General features: G+C 38.5%; 1 protein-coding gene across 1 annotated transcript; it reads right to left on the bottom strand.

The window, feature by feature from the left end:
• Positions 1-688: 688 nt before the first annotated feature.
• On the bottom strand, positions 689-12,755 carry LOC754110 (protein Skeletor, isoforms B/C). The gene is made up of 7 exons (XM_001199623.4): positions 12,611-12,755; positions 8,838-8,990; positions 7,973-8,036; positions 5,995-6,103; positions 3,441-3,603; positions 2,612-2,687; positions 689-1,055 (listed from the first exon to the last, which is right to left on the bottom strand). The coding sequence occupies exons 4-7, from the start codon at positions 6,085-6,087 to the stop codon at positions 800-802; spliced, it is 588 nt and encodes a 195-aa protein (XP_001199623.3). The 5' UTR covers positions 6,088-6,103; positions 7,973-8,036; positions 8,838-8,990; positions 12,611-12,755; the 3' UTR covers positions 689-799.
• Positions 12,756-17,195: the final 4,440 nt, after the last annotated feature.

Raw genomic sequence — 17,195 nt, 5'->3', positions numbered from 1 at the left:
TGTAAAAAAAAACCAATTACACACTACACACTCCATCCCATCCACAAAATCACATCTCTCTCTCTCTCTCTCTCTCTCTCTTTCTTTTTACATTATACCATGTAGGCCTACATCTCCCCCTCTCTTTATATCACTTCAGAATAACAACTCGTCCTACTCCATTTTAATTGCCTGAATGATAATGCGTCATTTTATTTTCAAATTATATTTCGCTCACATTTTCTGTTGCTACATAATTATTTGCTGTCCTATAGGGGTCATGTTCTGATACATTGCACTAGTCTTGTGGCTATATGAAATTCATCTGTAAATATGTATAGCCCTATAAACTTAAAGATCAAAATGTTGTGACTCGTGAATCTAAGTTTTGACATAGGTCGGACGTGAGAAGAAGAAAAAACTTGGGTAGACCTATATAGTTACGTTTGATCGAAATAAATCAAATAAATATTATCCTTCAAGCCCTCCAATGCAGACTATAGTGAGAAAGGCCAAGTCTTCCTGCTGTGTATGTATACAAAAATAAATAAACACTGTGAGTGAAAATTTGAACGGAACTAATATTATATAATATAATAAATTATGAGGTATTTCGTTAGAAAACACAGATTATTTGTGTACACAGTTTAAGTTTAATCTCAGAAGGCTTTACCTATTCTCTTACTGTCCTTTAAAGATATTTTTTTAGAGTATATGCATTTTTGTAATCTAACAGGCAATATTTTTATGTAGGTTTTATCTTTTACTTGAACTCGATAAGAGAGAGAGTTCTTAATACCGTTGAACCTTTCAAGGTACTCTAATATACATTTACTCTGGCGAGTAAGGACGATGATTGCCGCCGCCAGAGAATGATATTGTACAACACGTTAAGTACTACGGCACCGGCAACAGCCTTGCAGGAATGTTTGAGCTGACTCTGCGCAGGAATATCGACGTGGCCGACATCAGCTCCTTGACACCAGACACCGATGTACCCGATCTCAAACACGGATTCACCGTCGGGGAGGATCAATTCGATGTCCGAGTCCCCCGAGTAAGCAACGAGGGGATCACTGAATTGTGGACACAAAAAATCGTAAAAGGAAAACAATGACTAAAGCATGTATACAGTGCCTTTCGTGAAAGATGAAGGCTTTCCCGGTTTCTCCAGTAATATATTTATAATCAACAGTATGAAGATACTTCTTGAAGAGAGTTTGAACATGAAGTGACAATGGCATAACATGAGCGTATAGTCAGCGTTTCATGTTGGAGGAACATGAATGTTCAGATACAAAACCAACATTTCTAAATTCTATCTGAGTATCTGCTGGTATGGATTCTTGGACCAAGCATTGCTAGCTATATTGTACGGTTTGGGTAATCCGACATTTACTCCGGGGCAATCGCTTCGGACTTTACTTCGGGTAAGGGATCATTCCAAATCCTCACAGTTTGTATAATAATATCAATTTTGCTTTCTCTTCCTTTAACTTAAGGGCCCCGTAATCATAATACCTCAGCAATATTATTGTCAGGTATACCCATTTATACCTGGGTGGATAGTGGCAAATGTTGACTAATTTCTTGCCAAAGAATGTTGGTGTTGCGACTCCGATTCGAACCCTCGACCCTAGGATTGAAAGTCAAGTGAATAAACCACTATACCACGACACCTATATACGGTCTTCCTGCAATCTGATTTTCGAAGAAATAGCAAATAATATTATAATTATAGATATGGATATCTAAATAAACATCATCATGGTCATCTTTCTGAGTTAGGTTCTCAAGATTGATAAGAATACTAACAACCGGAGGTTTAGTGCATTTAAGCCTTTTAAAATCCGAATCGGCTTCAAGTCGTAGACAATCGCATGAAGGGAATTATGAAAGCAAATAAAAGTAGGAAAGTTATGAATTGTTCATCAATGAAACACAATTTGGCAACACTGCGACGTATCTTGCAAGCTCCTCTCCAATTTGCTTACTACATAAAGATGTCATAAACTTTAATTTTGTTAGTTATTGATGACGGAATAGACTTGTTTCATACAGAGGTTGTTTTAAAACGTATTTGCAATCATTATATGTTTGGTGAATGTATGATTGAAAATTTTCTCAAGGGAAAATATAAATGTTTATTTATTTATTTTTTTATTTTATTTTTTTAATTATTTTTAGTACAGGGCAAATGGGAGGGGACCTCTCGCAAATACATAACAGAGTTGCCGATTAGCCTTTGGTTGATCGCAACTTCACATAGCCTATTAATAACTTTCTTATAATCGGTTTTTGCTCAAACTTTCACTGTCCTGTTTCTCTCTTTTTTCAGCTTCGTAGTCGAGTGGTTTAAGCACTTGACTTGAAATTCAAAGGTCGTGGTTCGATCCCCGATACGGCACTAATGTCCTTTGGTAAGGCATTAATCTAATGGGTACCTGGTAGGAATTCATTCCTTGAAATGCTGAAGCGCTGTAACGGCAGCTAGGCTAAAGCCGGGGTAATTAATGCGCCTCGGAATAGAAGTTCTAGATAGATGGCGCTATAGAAATGCCTATAATTATAATAATTATTAATTAACTCAATATCAGGGTGGACATCCCCTTCAAAGGTTTACCGTACTTACTCGCTGTTATGCTCATTCCTGACAAAGTGTCCACTGCTGGATGGTGTCGAGCCCGTTCCCGCCCAGAACCGTGCCCCTGCAATGTTACAAATCAAATCAGTAATACTGGAGGAAAAATGCAACTAATCAAAAAAAACTAAACGATCAAATATTTATGAAAGTACATAAGAAGGAACAAAACGGGTGCAAATTAATGACCAATCAAAAGAGAACACCAGATTATTGGATGACGAAGAGAGTGCACATATATCTTAATGGCAACCTCAAATAAATTATTATACACACCAGCTCGTAACCTTTGCTAAGCAACTGACAAATATACACTAATTATTCCCTTAAAACATACTTCTTCCCTCAGTAACTTAATGCAATTTTATAAGTCTATATATTTCCTGTTTCTTTATCAGATTCTTTGATTTTATAAGAGCTATACACTCTTTTTTTCAGCGCTCAGTGATTATTGCTTTATTTCATTAAAAAATATACTATAGGGTTATAGAGTATAGGTTGCATGACTATTTCCGGTTATTTTTCTTTAATTTCACCCAAATTTCATCGAAATTACTTAATTTGGGGGAGTAAAGGAGTACGAACTCAGACCCACCACATGGTCCTTAGCCATAATAGCATGCCAGATCACTAATATCGACGCCCCCCCCCCACCCCCTTGCCATGCAGACATTGAAGTGTCGGGTAGAGTAATCGAATGTTTTCCATTATACCGTATAGGGGCATAATACTTTATAGAGCATTACCGCGCTACATGTTTTCTAGATGAAGAAACTTAAAGAAAAAGCGGGGGGTGAAAACAAAACAAAATAAAACAAACCAGAGCATGAACCGTCGTACTGTAAACCTTCGAATCTCAACTTCTGATCATTCACAATAACAACGGAGGTAGCAGAGAGCCCGTAGGATCCAGAGAGTTGCCCGATATTGTGTTCTGCTGGAGATGCAAAATTGGCAGGCACCGCGAGGTGGTTGAAATTAACCTGTCCAATGGAACAAAGAAATTATTTTTGAAAAAAGAGAAATACGGAAGACAAAATGTATCAAAGACGTTCATGTATAAAAGGTTTTACCATTCTTGGAATAAATTAAAACAATAACATTATTTGCATATAATGAGAATTCACTTTACACTACTTTGCCATCGACAACTAATAATGATTATCACCAATCATTTTACGTTTATATGGCGCTTAAAGGGAAAGTCCACCCCAAAATAAGTTTGTTTCGATAGAGGCAGAATAATAAGAAAATCAGGTGAGTGAAAGTTTGAGCAAATTCTGAATGAAAATAAAAGTTATGAATTATTGAAGTTGTGATCAATCAAATACAAATTGGCAACTCTGTGACTTATTATACGAGCTCTCCTTCATTTGCTTTGTGCATAATATTCCATAAAATCATGTTTTCTTCGTTATTGATGACGGAATATATATTTGTTCCTTGCAGGGGGAGTATAGAAACATATTTGCAATTATTATATTTAGGGTGCATGTATGGTTGAAATTTTTCTTGAGGGAAAATGAAAATTTTAGATTTTTTTAGTACTGAGCAAATGGAAGTTGAGCTCGCATGATACGTCATAGAGTTGCCAATTTGTGCTTGATTGATCACAATTTCAAAATCCTAACTTCCTTATTTTTAATCGGAATTTGCTCAAACTTTCACTGACTTGTTTCTCTCATTTTTTCTACTCCTATTAAAACTAACTTAATTTCAGGGTGGACTTTCCCTTTAATATTCACATTGTTTCTAAGCGCTTTACATATTACATGCAATCTTTCTTGCCGGAACGGCAAGATTTAAAATTATATATGGAAACAATTATTTTCGGGAACTGGCAGGTAAAACAAAGAACCTTTTTTGGAAAGAAATGTTCATGGCTTATAGTACGCTCTTGTCCCATGCATCATGATAAAATTTCTTGCCAACCCTTATGGAATAATTATTACATTAAAATAGGCAATAGCTCAATATATAATTAAAAAAAATTGTGTCAAAAGGGAGTTCGTTTTGTTAACAATATTTTAGACACAAATGGTGATTTTTTTCTCTCTGGAACACTTTCAAGAAAAGTATAATATTCAAATAAATTTTCTTTTTTATCGTGGATTATGCGATGCAATTAGACAAGGGTTTAACAATTGTACTATTTTTAACAAGATGCCACAACCTCTTTTCCCAGATACAATGGCATTTGTTATGAAATGTATTAAATGATCTTCACATATCTATGCAATAAGAAGAAAAGGACTATGTAAAAGCTTTCTTAAATGGAAATGCATTTTTGACCTGAATGATAAGAGTTTGGAAACATATTGTTCTATTGGATTTAATTGTACCATTGATGTGGGCTTACGATGGTTTCAGTTTAAAGTCTTGCAACGCATATTATATACGAACGATCTACTCTTTAAAATGAATTTAGTCCCAAGAAAAGAATGTACATTTTGTAATGAACAGATTGAAACAGTTATACATTTGCTATGTGATTGTATGCATGTTAAAAATATTTGGGGTAGGTTAGAACACTGGATTAATACTGGAACCGGAAATAAATTAACATTTTCATTACAAGATAAATTATTTGGTTTAAAAGGTTCAAATAATTATGCATTGAATTGTATACTGATTGTGGTGAGACAGATGGTGTATACTTGCAAAATAAAGAAACAATTGCCCGACTTTGATAGTATTAGAGTTTCGATTATAAATTACTTCAAAAACGAAAAGTATATTGCAAATTCGAATTGTAGAAATAATAAATTCACAAGAAAATGGTTTTCAATTCAGGAATTTGTTTACTTAGAATGATATTTTTTTCTGTATTTGTTTTTCTTTCCATGAGTGTTCAAGTTAGAAATGAATTATTGATTTGTTAGTTTTCTGTTAACTCAACAGCTCAACAATACTTGTATCTTGAAAAGCCAATTTTATTTTATTTATGTTATTATGTAAATTACCTTGAATATATATTTTTGTATGTGTTTGAAATGAAATCAATAAAATCCCTGTGGAGGAAAAATATGAAGGGAAAAAAATATTACTTACACGAAATAAATGAAGAAAATTAACGCTATCAACATAATATCAGGGACAGGTAGATGAAAACAATAGTATTAGGTGGAATTGTACATAGACAAAGCTAAACAAATTACAAAACATAATTACAAAAGAAATATTTTGGAATCTACCACCGGGAAGATGCTTAATCAATAAACTGGTATATAGAACGTTATCATGAAACTTTATCAGGATTGGATGTTTATAACGGTCTTTATTTGTTTTTATCTTGATAATAACGGTCCTTATGGCAGTTAAGGTCTGTCATAGGGTAAAGGTTCCACCAGGTGTATGGTTAATTGTATACTCACACTGTATCGCCTGCACCAGATAGCGATCCACTTCAAATCTGAGACCGACTTCCCGGCAGGTAGAGTCAGATCCCCGAGAGTTGCATCGCTCATCGCATTTTCCAGCGTACTGCAGTCAAGAAAATTAAATTTAGTTTCCCAGTGTAGATTTGAAAACGATTGCTGTTGTTGTATTTTGGTATCCAATAGGGATATAGGTCTAGGCAGGCGCGGATACACCTTCTTTCTCCCTCTTTTCTTTCCTTTCCTTTCCTTTTTTTCAGAGGGGAAGGGGGCCAATTTACGCTCCACCTCAGACTCCCCCCTGTCCACTCATGTTTTCTAACGAACTGCCCCTCCCCCCTCTTCGCCGTAATGATGATGCTGGTTAAGATGGTGATGCTGGTGATGTTGATGACGATTGACTACTACTACACCTCCTACTACAACTACTATTACTACTACTACTACTGCTACTACTACTACTACTACTACTACTACTACTACTACTACTACTACTACTCCTATCATGCACTACTACTTTAATAATAAAATAATAATAAAATAATAATAATGTATCAACAATTCATGTATTAATTTTGATGATGATGATGATGATCCTGGCTACCTTTTTATCCAGCGATAATTATTGCTCAAGGCTTTATATCGTCAAATTAGGCCTAGTGTGAGGTGATGATAAGGTTGGGCTTATAGGATTAGGGCTCAAATAGTTTATTTCTCGCTGAAAGACACAGATAACCATTGACTCATAAGTTTTGCCCCCCCCCCCTCCCCTGCCCCCCCCCCCCCCCCCCCCGCCCCACGAGGTCCAAATACGCCACAGCAATGGAGAGGGGGAGGTATAGTTGGCTGACACCTGGACCGTCATAAGTACAAGTTCACTGACTTCCCATAATGCTCACTGTAATAAATGCGTTATATACAAAGAGATGTCGGTGCACCCATAACGATTATGAAACAAAAGCACGAATATGCGACATGTGAACATTAATTATCTAGATCGATAAATTCTCTCTGTTTAACCTTGAAATGATAACTGTGGGGTGTGAAAACTCAGTCAGTGCGCGACGATTCAATATTACAGCGAAATAAAGTGGCGAAGGTACGAAATCGAGGGCACGGCCTGTATGGGGATACGTAATCAGGGGCGGATCCAGTCGGCGACAAGAGGGGGGGGGGGGGGAGGGCCAAATTCGTGAGAAAATATTAAGTGGCGAATCGGCCAGCCGGCAAACAAGTGGGGGAGCACTTTTTTTTGGGGGGGGGCGAACAAAAACAACCCCGAAAAAGGTAAAAATTTACGTAACCATTTAAATTTGTTACCTCTTTTTTTTGCTAGGGGGGGGGGGGCGGGCCCGTCTTGCACCCATTGTGGATCCGCACCTGTACGTAATCCAATCAGATTGGAAGGAAGGGTACAAACCTCTTTTATGAACCTCTCTTACATACTCCCCCTAATCGTGACCTTGATAATAATTTTTGTTTTTAATTAAGCGATTTTACCAGTTACAATCGACCAAAGCGCTAATGGTTATAAACCCGGACACTGGATTTTAGCTACTGTTCCACACATTACAGTGCACATTCTCCACTCCCTGGGTAGTACTCCAGCTAATCGCCATTTTACGAGCACACACATTACTAATCCATTCTCAATGCCCTTCGCATCTTATATACCGGATACATAATCCCGCATCTGAATGGGTGGAGAGGAGCAACGTATACATGTAGATAAAATGCATTGCAGAATATCAACATTTATTGCTGTAAACCGGGCTCGAACCCACGACATTTGCATTAAATTGTCAGTGAAGTCAAACTATCACACAGCAACGAAATCTCTAGGTAATCTCATTGATTCCAATCTCATTTATATATAAGACCGACGCCTACCCCCTCCCCCACAATACCAGTACCCCTCCAATTCATAGAATCACGATACGCCATTGGTGAGATGTACATCATACAATTTTTGTACCTTGAAATTGGAAAACCACTTCCCGAAGGTGCACTGCCGGTCTCTCCTCCCCCTACGACGGCATCTGACAAGTTAAACAAAAGGCACGTACACAGAATTTATTTCAAAAATTGAAAGGAGGGGGGGGGGGGGGGGTGTCAAAAATCGATACAAAACACAGATAATTCATCATGATAGGTATTTGTATGTATCTGACTCAAACAGTAAACATCTTACCTGAAGACAAAATCTTTTATTCCTTTTATTTTCGGAATGATGAACCCCTGGTTTGGGAACTTTTTGTTTCGGCATTATGAATGTTCGGAATTATGAAAATTCGGAAACACGAGTCCTACCCTTTTGTTTTCGGAATTATGAACCCTGATATGGGAAAATTTTGATCTGAAATAACCCTCGAACTCTCGTTATATGGAAAATTTGTACTTCGGAATTATGAACCTTAGAAAAACGAGTCCTTCCCTTTCGTTTTCGGAATTATGAACCTCTGGTACGTATGGGAAAATTATGATCTGAAATATGAGAATTTCGCATTAACGGTCGAGTGACCCTTGAACCTCCTGTTATGGGTTTTTTGTTGTCTTCTTCTCGGAATTATGAACGTTCGGGACTATGAAGCTTCGGAAATGAACCTTCGTGAAAAAACGAGTCCTTCCCTTTCGTTTTCGGAATTATGAACCCCTTGTATTGGAAAATGTTGATCTGAATTATGAGAATTTCGCATCAACGGTCGAGTGACCCTCGAACCTCCTGTTATGGAAATTGTTTCTTCTTCTCGGAATTATGAACGTTCTGGACTATGAATCTTCGGGAAATGAACCTTCGGACAAACGAGTGACCCCTGACCCCTGACCCCATGCATTCTGACCTGGTGCAGTTCCGTCGTAGGAGAAACCGATGATCCTGATGACATTCGAACTTACGGCGTACACGTCACCATGGATGTCATGATGATTATTTGCGATATCTGGAAACGATCCGATGAGTTTCCCATTGTACTGTGCATCAGTGCTCACCAAAGCTATAGGAAGAAAAAAGATGAATTACATAAAAAATTATCTTTAAAAGAGAAGATAATGGGTTGTTTTTTGTTTGTGCATTGGAGGAGTTATCTAAGTTAAACTAAAACAACACTAGAATAAAAGACTCCGTTGTCTAATTGAGTGATATGTATTTATATAAAATTTGTTTTGTTTTTTAAACTAAAAACAACACTAGAATTATATGAAATGCCAAGTGAAAGGTTTTTGGGTATTTTTTGGTGTCCCACTCGTTACCAAATAATTTTAGGAGTTATTTATGAATGCAATTGTCATCAAAGCTCTCGTATGATGTCTAGTATAGCATTAAAACTGATACAATGATCAAATATACAGAAATCTGAGATGTGGTCAACAAGGTATAGGCCTTTGGGACACAATGGCTTGAACTTGCAAATATATATAATATTGCTTTTCAGCGGGGCACCGAAAACTTGATAAACATTGGCATGATATTGGGAGGGGTCTAAAGTATCAGGAAAGGTCCGCGTACGTAGACCTTATTGAGGTCTTATATCAATGCGCTGCCCGTGTATGCCGAAGAACTCGGAAATATTAGGTGGTGTAGTTCCAAATTAATACCGGTAGGGGGAAATGGTAATTGAACTTAATATATGCAATATGTTAGGAAGGGCAGATCCAAGACAGGGGCAATTTGTTTCTAGCTCATTTTATGTTTGAACAAACTCGATGATGATCAATCTCTAAGAGCTATTGAAGATCTGCCCTTCCTATTGCATATAAGTGCAATGACCTTTGCACACAATGCCTTAAAGGTATTACAAGTTTTGGTATGGGGTCATGAATTTGGTTCAAATTAACATATTGGAAGCGTATGCCTTCCTACAATATTCATTGATCGTTGTCGCGGTTGAAATCGAGTCTAAAGTTATGAAATTGTAAATATTAAACTTCTTATGTTGTATAGTTCCCTCTCAAGGTCAAGATATTAATTTAGCTATGAAACAATATTTCTTGACTAAAATCAACCGATTAGCTATTCCCATTTGAAAATTATATATCACAACTACGCATTCTGAGATTTTCATGGTCGCAGCTACCATTGTATATACGGCCATAGGCGCTATTTGAAATTTATCAAAATTTACCGGGAGCACCGGTAAATTTTTATATTCAATTTTTCTCGAAAACAGAAGTGTTTTAGGGGCTATTTTTTTTAGTGCTTATAATACATCCACAGGGGCATCCAAATATATCAAATGTAAAGATTCACTATCCACCCAATTTTCAAAATTTTCCAAAACTTTGTATTACCTTTAATAGCTGACGTACGAGCGCGTCGGCTACTGGCGCGCATATAGGGCCTTCTAGTAGTCAGTTATTTAGTTATATTTTAGTGTTAAATTGACAAATTCAAACTGATTGTAAACTTCTCCAATACCCCAATGTGGGTGACATGAGAATAAATTGTCATTGTCATTGTCAGTTAAAAGGAATACTGTATACACAGTGTCAATGCAAAATGAACAGTGTCTGAAGTTCTAAACATAAGGTTTAATTACTGCTGTATGTGCCGATTGCATGTAGAAGGCTTGATTATCGCAAGTAAAGCACTAACGCAATCACAGTGACGCCTCGTTGGCGACAAGCATCAAGCAACAAGCAACGTGAATAAAAACTGTTGCTCTTCAATATCCCCCCCCCCCCTCCCTAAACAAAAAGAAAGAGGAAAGAGTGTGAAATGGACAGATTCGAAAAACGACAGATGGGATGAACTCGATCGTCACGATAACACCTATTCAAACTTATCTCCATGCATAATGGCGTGAGGAAAATTTCAGGAATGCGACAGCCGGTGCAGAATGACAGGATTGGACAAAAGGAAAATCGATGCTAAATATCTATATAATTATATCTCTGCAAATCGCATCATTTCATCCAATATTCCGATCCCATCAAAACAAAGAAAGAAAAGAATTGTAATTTCATATAACTACCTATACATTTATGACAAAGAAAGTATAATTATTATATTTTGCGATAGGCCTGCATATGTACTGTATAAAGTCTACTGCTTATTGTTTGTTTGTTTGTTTAGACGCTTGTTTGATTCGTTTCAATTTGTTTTGTTTTTGTGCTTTTTCGGGGGGGGCGAACTATTCATAATTTTTTTAAAGTAAAGTGTAAAGTCAAGAAATTTCCCTAACATGCCTAGATACATCTTTCCTTGAGATAATTTTGCAGTATGGGTCACTGAAAAAACATGTTTGCGTTTTGATTTAACAAACGAATCGTATATTGACTCGATTCATTGAATTAATGAAACCAAATCAATTTAGATGATGATTAGATCAGTTTCTTCTTGTTACATGGTAATTATTATTCAGAATCAAAATTTACCTGAACTGGAGATTATTGCAAACTATTGGGCCATTTTCCTGAGAGCTAACACGCTATTCAATCGAATTATACATATTTTAATTCAAATAAAACACAATATTTTCATGGAATATAATCAGTCCAATTAATCTGCCATACCCATTTTTTCATTACATCGTACCCCTCCACCCCTCTCTCTCTCTCTCTCCTCTCTCTCTCTCTCTCTCTCTCTCTATATATATATATATATATATATATATATATATATATATATATATATCTCCTGCAACCCCCCCTTCTTTCCCTTTCGGTCAATCCTGATTTTTTTTTTTTAAGAATCAGACGGAACATTTGCTTTCAACAGGTTTTTTCCAAATTGACCATCAAACAAAACTATTTGTTACATGTAATTTGCAATAATAACATACTTCATTTTACTTCTCTTTATATTTTATATCCTGGTTTGATTCAAATGATTTTATGTTTGAATTATTATGAGAAGCAACTTCACATCAGGGTGTGGACCATCCAAAGCTTGAATTTTAACAACAAACTTAAAAGCCAAACTATGTTTATATATTTCAAATGTTTTAAATATTTGCTACGTTCATTTACCAAATATTTTATCTCATTTGTTATGTTTGTGTTCTCGCTTTATGGCACACATATTCGATTCCTTACAGTCACCAAAGGCAAAAATTTTGCAATACCCCCGGAATAAATGTATGTCGCTTACACTAACATTATTCTTATATATTCCTTCCCCTTATCAATTTCATTATTGATTGATTTTTCAGAAAAGGATGACCTTAATGAGGTTTGATGAGGTTACCAATTGCGTTTAATGAAATAAGTCGGACATCCTTTATAAACATTTCTAAGATTTTATCTTTTTTTGAAAGCTATTATCACGTATTATTAGCATTATCAAAATCACAATATAGTCACATAGAGGTAGAACCGCATCGTTAGGATATGAAGCTGATCAATACCTACTACCCGTTCTTGACTATTAGGTCGCTATAATTTTACCTAAAACTTTCACTCAGTTATATCAAAATAACGACTTTTAATTCACCAACATCACTTAACGTATTTCGCGCTCCGGGTGCGTTTTTTTCGTGCCACTAAATTTTGCTAGCTACTTAAAATGCTAGACGCGAAGCACATTTTTAGATATTAAAAAATGAAATAATTCAACAAGTATATGACTAATATTGAGTTATACGAAGAAAATCATAGGACCGTCATGAAAACTTACCGATGAAAAACACAGAGGTAAACGCCCAACTTTGAAGCCATGTTGATGAAGTTTGACGGGAATTCGATTTGTCTTCGTAGAGAGCTATATGCAAACGATGCTTCGATCACGCGACCAAGTGATAGAACTGCAGGCCAGATGTCCAGGCCTCAACCAGTGACGCAAAGGACTGAAGTAAGCGATGATGTGGAGGCATGCGCAGATCCACGGGGGGGGGGGGGGGGGGGGGGGGGGGGGGGGGGGGGGGGGGGGGGGGGGGGGGTGGGGGGGGGGGGGGGGGGGGGGGGATGGGGGGAAGAGCGACGCCCCCTAAACCCCTGGCAAAAAAAGTTCAACAAAAGATTTTACCACAATTTTACCTCTTTTTTTTTGCTCAAGGGGGGAGGGGGGAGAGTTTGCTTACGATCTCCGTCGAAGCAGCTCCCCAAACTTGACAGCCCTGTGCAGTGGCGTACGCAGGATTTTTTTCAAGGGGGGGGGGGGGGTTGAAATCAAAGGGGTTTTTTTTTTCCAAAAAAACATACATAAAACATACACATAAAAAAAACTCGAGAGGTGGGTTTAACCCCAAAACCACCCCCCCCCCCCCCCCCCCCCCCCCCCTGCGTACGCGCCTGGCCCTGTGTTGGTATGTTGAGTTGAAAAACGGTCTGCGCGATTTTCAATTTCCGTCCCCCTATTGGAAAACCTTGGATCCGCCACTGTGTGGAGGTGTCGTGGTCTAGTAGAGGTGTCGTGGTCTGTGGATTACAATATGGTTCGTGATTCGAGCCCCGCCCTGGCCGCGGCACTAATTTCCTTTGTCAAGACATTAATCTATATTTGCCACTCTCGACCCAGGTGATATAAATTGGTACCTGACAGGAATTAATAATGTTTATAAAGCTATAGCGCCATAATGGAAGCCATGCTAAAGCTGGGATATTAACTGTGGAGCGCCAGGAGTGACAGGGCGGCCCGACAGACGTGTGCGGTATGCAAGAAGCCACTATTAATAATTATTATTATTATTATTATTATTATTATTATTATTATTATTATCATCATGATATAATGACAGAGTGTCTATTCGAATTCAATTTAAAGCTTATCTGCCGTAGTTTACAGGAGGGATTAGACCGCTCTGCAAGGTCACTGGACAGGTGGTTATCTCATCAACTCAGCTCTCAGTTAACATAAGAGAGAGGATCATGGGGGACCAATGGTCACCGATTAGGCATCGTTTGTTATATAGAGGGAGCAAGTAGCTACCAGTAGTGCAGTGGGCCTTTAAGATCAATTGAAATTTATTCCTACTCTTGTAGTTTTTTCGTCCAGATCTTTCGATCATAAAGAGGTGGCGGTACCGTGATTATTCTTAATATGTGATATTTTTCCTTTGCATACATGTCAAATGAGTTTGGGTCAATGCCATAAAAAGTTTATTAATTAAATTAATTTTTACATCCACTTCAAGGGTTCACACTGAGCGTTGACATGTATTGCTAATGATTTCGATACATTCGCAGATTCCAGATTATTTTAATTTCAGACCAATAAAATATCAAGTAATAAAAAGTTTGAAGCTGGCCGGAAAAAAGGAGGGGGACGAGAATTAATTTCATTCGTTTTATCACACATTCAAGTTTTCTCACACGATATGTTGTTCCAATGTCCCCTTCTCCGGTAAGCTATAATATTCAAAACCACACACTAAAAAGTATACACTCTCGAGTAGGCCTTCCTTGTAGTGCAAAAATAGTCTTTTCGCATTGTCACACACTGTGAAATTGTGAAACGGAAACATAATTGCCATGCATGACTGAACTGACAACAAAGCAATCGGTACAGTGTACCAGGCGCGGATCCAGGATTTCTTAGGTGGGGGCCCAAATTTGAAATTATGCGAGCCAAATATTGGTACGTAATGGTGACCAACAGTGACGTGATGCGGGGGGGGGGGGGGGGGTCGGTGCAGGGAGGGGCGAATTTCCCCCTCCCTCCTCCACGAAACGCGGAAGCTTTGACGTTTCATTTAATTATTAGAAAAAGAAGACGGTTCGTTGTACCGTTCTCGAAAATAAATCTCGTCTGAATTTAGTTTTTGCCCTCTCGCGCGAAGCGCGGAAAATTTTAGGATATATTAAATTATTAGAGAAAGAAAACGATTCGTTGTAGAGTTCTCAACTCTAAATTCTCGTCTGAATTCATGTTCCCCCCCCTATCGCGCGAAGCGCGGAAGCTTTTAAGTTTCCTTAAATCATTAGAGAAACAAAACGATTCGTTGTACCGTTTTCGAAAATAATCCTCGTCTGAATTTAGATTCTCCTCCCCCCCCCCCTCCCGCGCGAAGCGCGGAAGCTTTTACGTTTCATTAAATCATTAGAGAAACAGAACGATTCGTTGTACAGTTCTCGAAAATAATTCTCGTCTGAATTTAGTTTTTCCCCTCTCGCGCGACGCGCGGAAAATTTTAGGATTTATTAAATTATTAGAGAAAGAAAACGATTCGTTGTACAGTTTTTCGAAAATAATTCTCGTCTGAATTTAGTTTTTCCCCCTCTCGCGCGACGCGCGGAAAATTTAAGGATTTATTAAATTATTAGAGAAAGAAGACGATTCGTTGTAGAGTTCTCGACTCTAAATTCTCGTCTGAATTCAGGTTCCCCCCTTTTAAGTTTCCTTAAATCATGAGAGAAAAAAAGCGATTCGTTGTACCGTTTTCGAAAATAATCCTCGTCTGAATTTAGATTCTCCCCCCCCTCCCGCGCGAAGCGCGGAAGCTTTTAAGTTTCCTTAAATCATTAGAGAAAAAAGACAATTCGTTGTACCGTTTTCGAAAATAATCCTCGTCTGAATTTAGATTCCCCCCCCCCTCCCGCGCGAAGCGCGGAAGCTTTTACGATTCATTAAATCATTAGAGAAAGAAGACGATTCGTTGTACCGTTCTCGAATCTTAATCCTTGTCTAGATTCAGTTCCCCCTCCCTCTCCCCCTCCTGCGCGAAGCGCGGAAGCTTTTACGTTTCATTAAATTATTAGAGAAGAAGACGATTCGCTGTACAGTTCTCGACTCTTAATCCTCGTCTGAATTCAGGTCCCCCCCCCCCCCCCTCTCGCGCGAAGCGCGGAAGCTTTTAAGTTTCATAAGATTATGAGAGAAAGAAGTCGATTGGCTGAACGTTCTCGACTCTTAATCCTCGTCTGAATTTCGATTCTCCCCCTCCCGCGCGAAGCGCGGAAGCTTTTATGTTTCATTAAATCATTAGAGAAACAAGACGATTCGTTGTACAGTTCTCGACTCTTAATCCTCGTCTGAATTTAGTTTACCCCCTCCCCCTCCTGCGCGATTCGCGGAAGCTTTGACGTTTCATTAAACTATTGAAGAAAGAAGGCGATTCGTTGTACCGTTCTCGACTCTTAATCCTTGTCTGAATTCAGGTCCCCTCCCCCCCCCCCCCCCTCCCGCGCGAAGCGCTCAAGCTTTAAAGTTTCATAAGATTATGAGAGAAAAAAGACGATTTGCTGTTCAGTTCTCGACTCTTAATCCTCGTCTGAATTCAGGTTCCCCCTCCCGCGCGAAGCGCGGAAGCTTTTAATTTTCATTAAATCATTAGAGAAAGAAGACGATTCGTTGTACCGCTCTCAAAATAATCCTCGTCGGAATTAAGTTTCCCCCCCCCCCTCCATCCCGCGCGAAGCGCGGAAGCTTTTACGTTTTATTAATCATAAAAATTGGTATAACCGTTCTCGCCTCTGAATCCTTGTCTGAATTTAGGTTCCCCTCCCGCGCAAAGCGCGGAAGCTTCACGTTTCATAAGATTATGAGAGAAAAAGACGATTCGCTGTACCGTTCTCGATTGTTAATCCTTGTCTGGGGCGGCGGCGAAGCCGGCCCCGGAAGCTCAGAGGTTTTAGGCGTTTAATTAAGGTCATATGAGCATATTTTTTTTTGTATACCTTATTATTTCGTGACACTGGCAGGTAACTATTTGGCGTTGGGTCCAGGGGGCGGAGCCCCCCAAATCAGGGGCTTTAGGAATTAAATTACCGTCAGATGAGCATCTAAGGGCCCGCCCGTAGGGCCCTTGGTGGGATCCAGGGGCAGAGCCCACGGAAGCTTAGGGGTTTTAGGCATTTAATCACGGTCAGATGAGCATATTTTGATGCCTCATTATTTGTTAACACTGGCAGTTAACTATTCTTTCTTTCTTGCTCTCATTCTATTTTATTTCTCTTTAATATACTTTTTTCAAACAAAGTGTGGGGGGGGGGGAGAGCTCGAGGCTCCGATCCCCACCGTACCTCGGGCCCTGACATGTAGGAATCTCAAGAATCATATTTCTTGCCTGGCTGCAAATTTAGGAATTGGTCATTTTCCAACAAACACATACAACGTATAATTTACTAAAAAGTGAGGAAAAATCTCGGAATGATGTAATTTCAGCATTATTTGTAATCCACCATTGTGGAATTAGAAATAACCACATTTGAATTTGATTTCCACTAACCCCCCCCCCCCCCCTCTATATCAGTACGCCAGTATCTCCTCTTTCCTTTCCCTTTCCTTCCTTCTCTCTTATTTGTTTTATGGGGGGGGGGGGGGT

Source organism: Strongylocentrotus purpuratus, unplaced genomic scaffold (assembly GCF_000002235.5).
Source record: "Strongylocentrotus purpuratus isolate Spur 01 unplaced genomic scaffold, Spur_5.0 spur5_scaffold_15, whole genome shotgun sequence".
Taxonomy (NCBI): domain Eukaryota; kingdom Metazoa; phylum Echinodermata; class Echinoidea; order Camarodonta; family Strongylocentrotidae; genus Strongylocentrotus; species Strongylocentrotus purpuratus.
The sequence above is the reverse complement of the archived record's forward strand: the minus strand, read 5'-3'. Positions and strand labels throughout refer to the sequence as shown.

Bases quoted from the DNA above. Each gene is read 5' to 3' on its own strand.
- LOC754110 (XM_001199623.4), bottom strand. From the start codon at position 6,087: ATGAGCGATGCAACTCTCGGGGATCTGACTCTACCTGCCGGGAAGTCG. The intron at 3,604-5,994 runs GTGAGTATACAA...TCCATTGGACAG, and splicing joins TCTGGTGCAGGCGATACAGT to GTTAATTTCAACCACCTCGC. The intron at 1,056-2,611 runs GTAAGTACGGTA...TCCACAATTCAG, and splicing joins AGGAATGAGCATAACAGCGA to TGATCCCCTCGTTGCTTACT.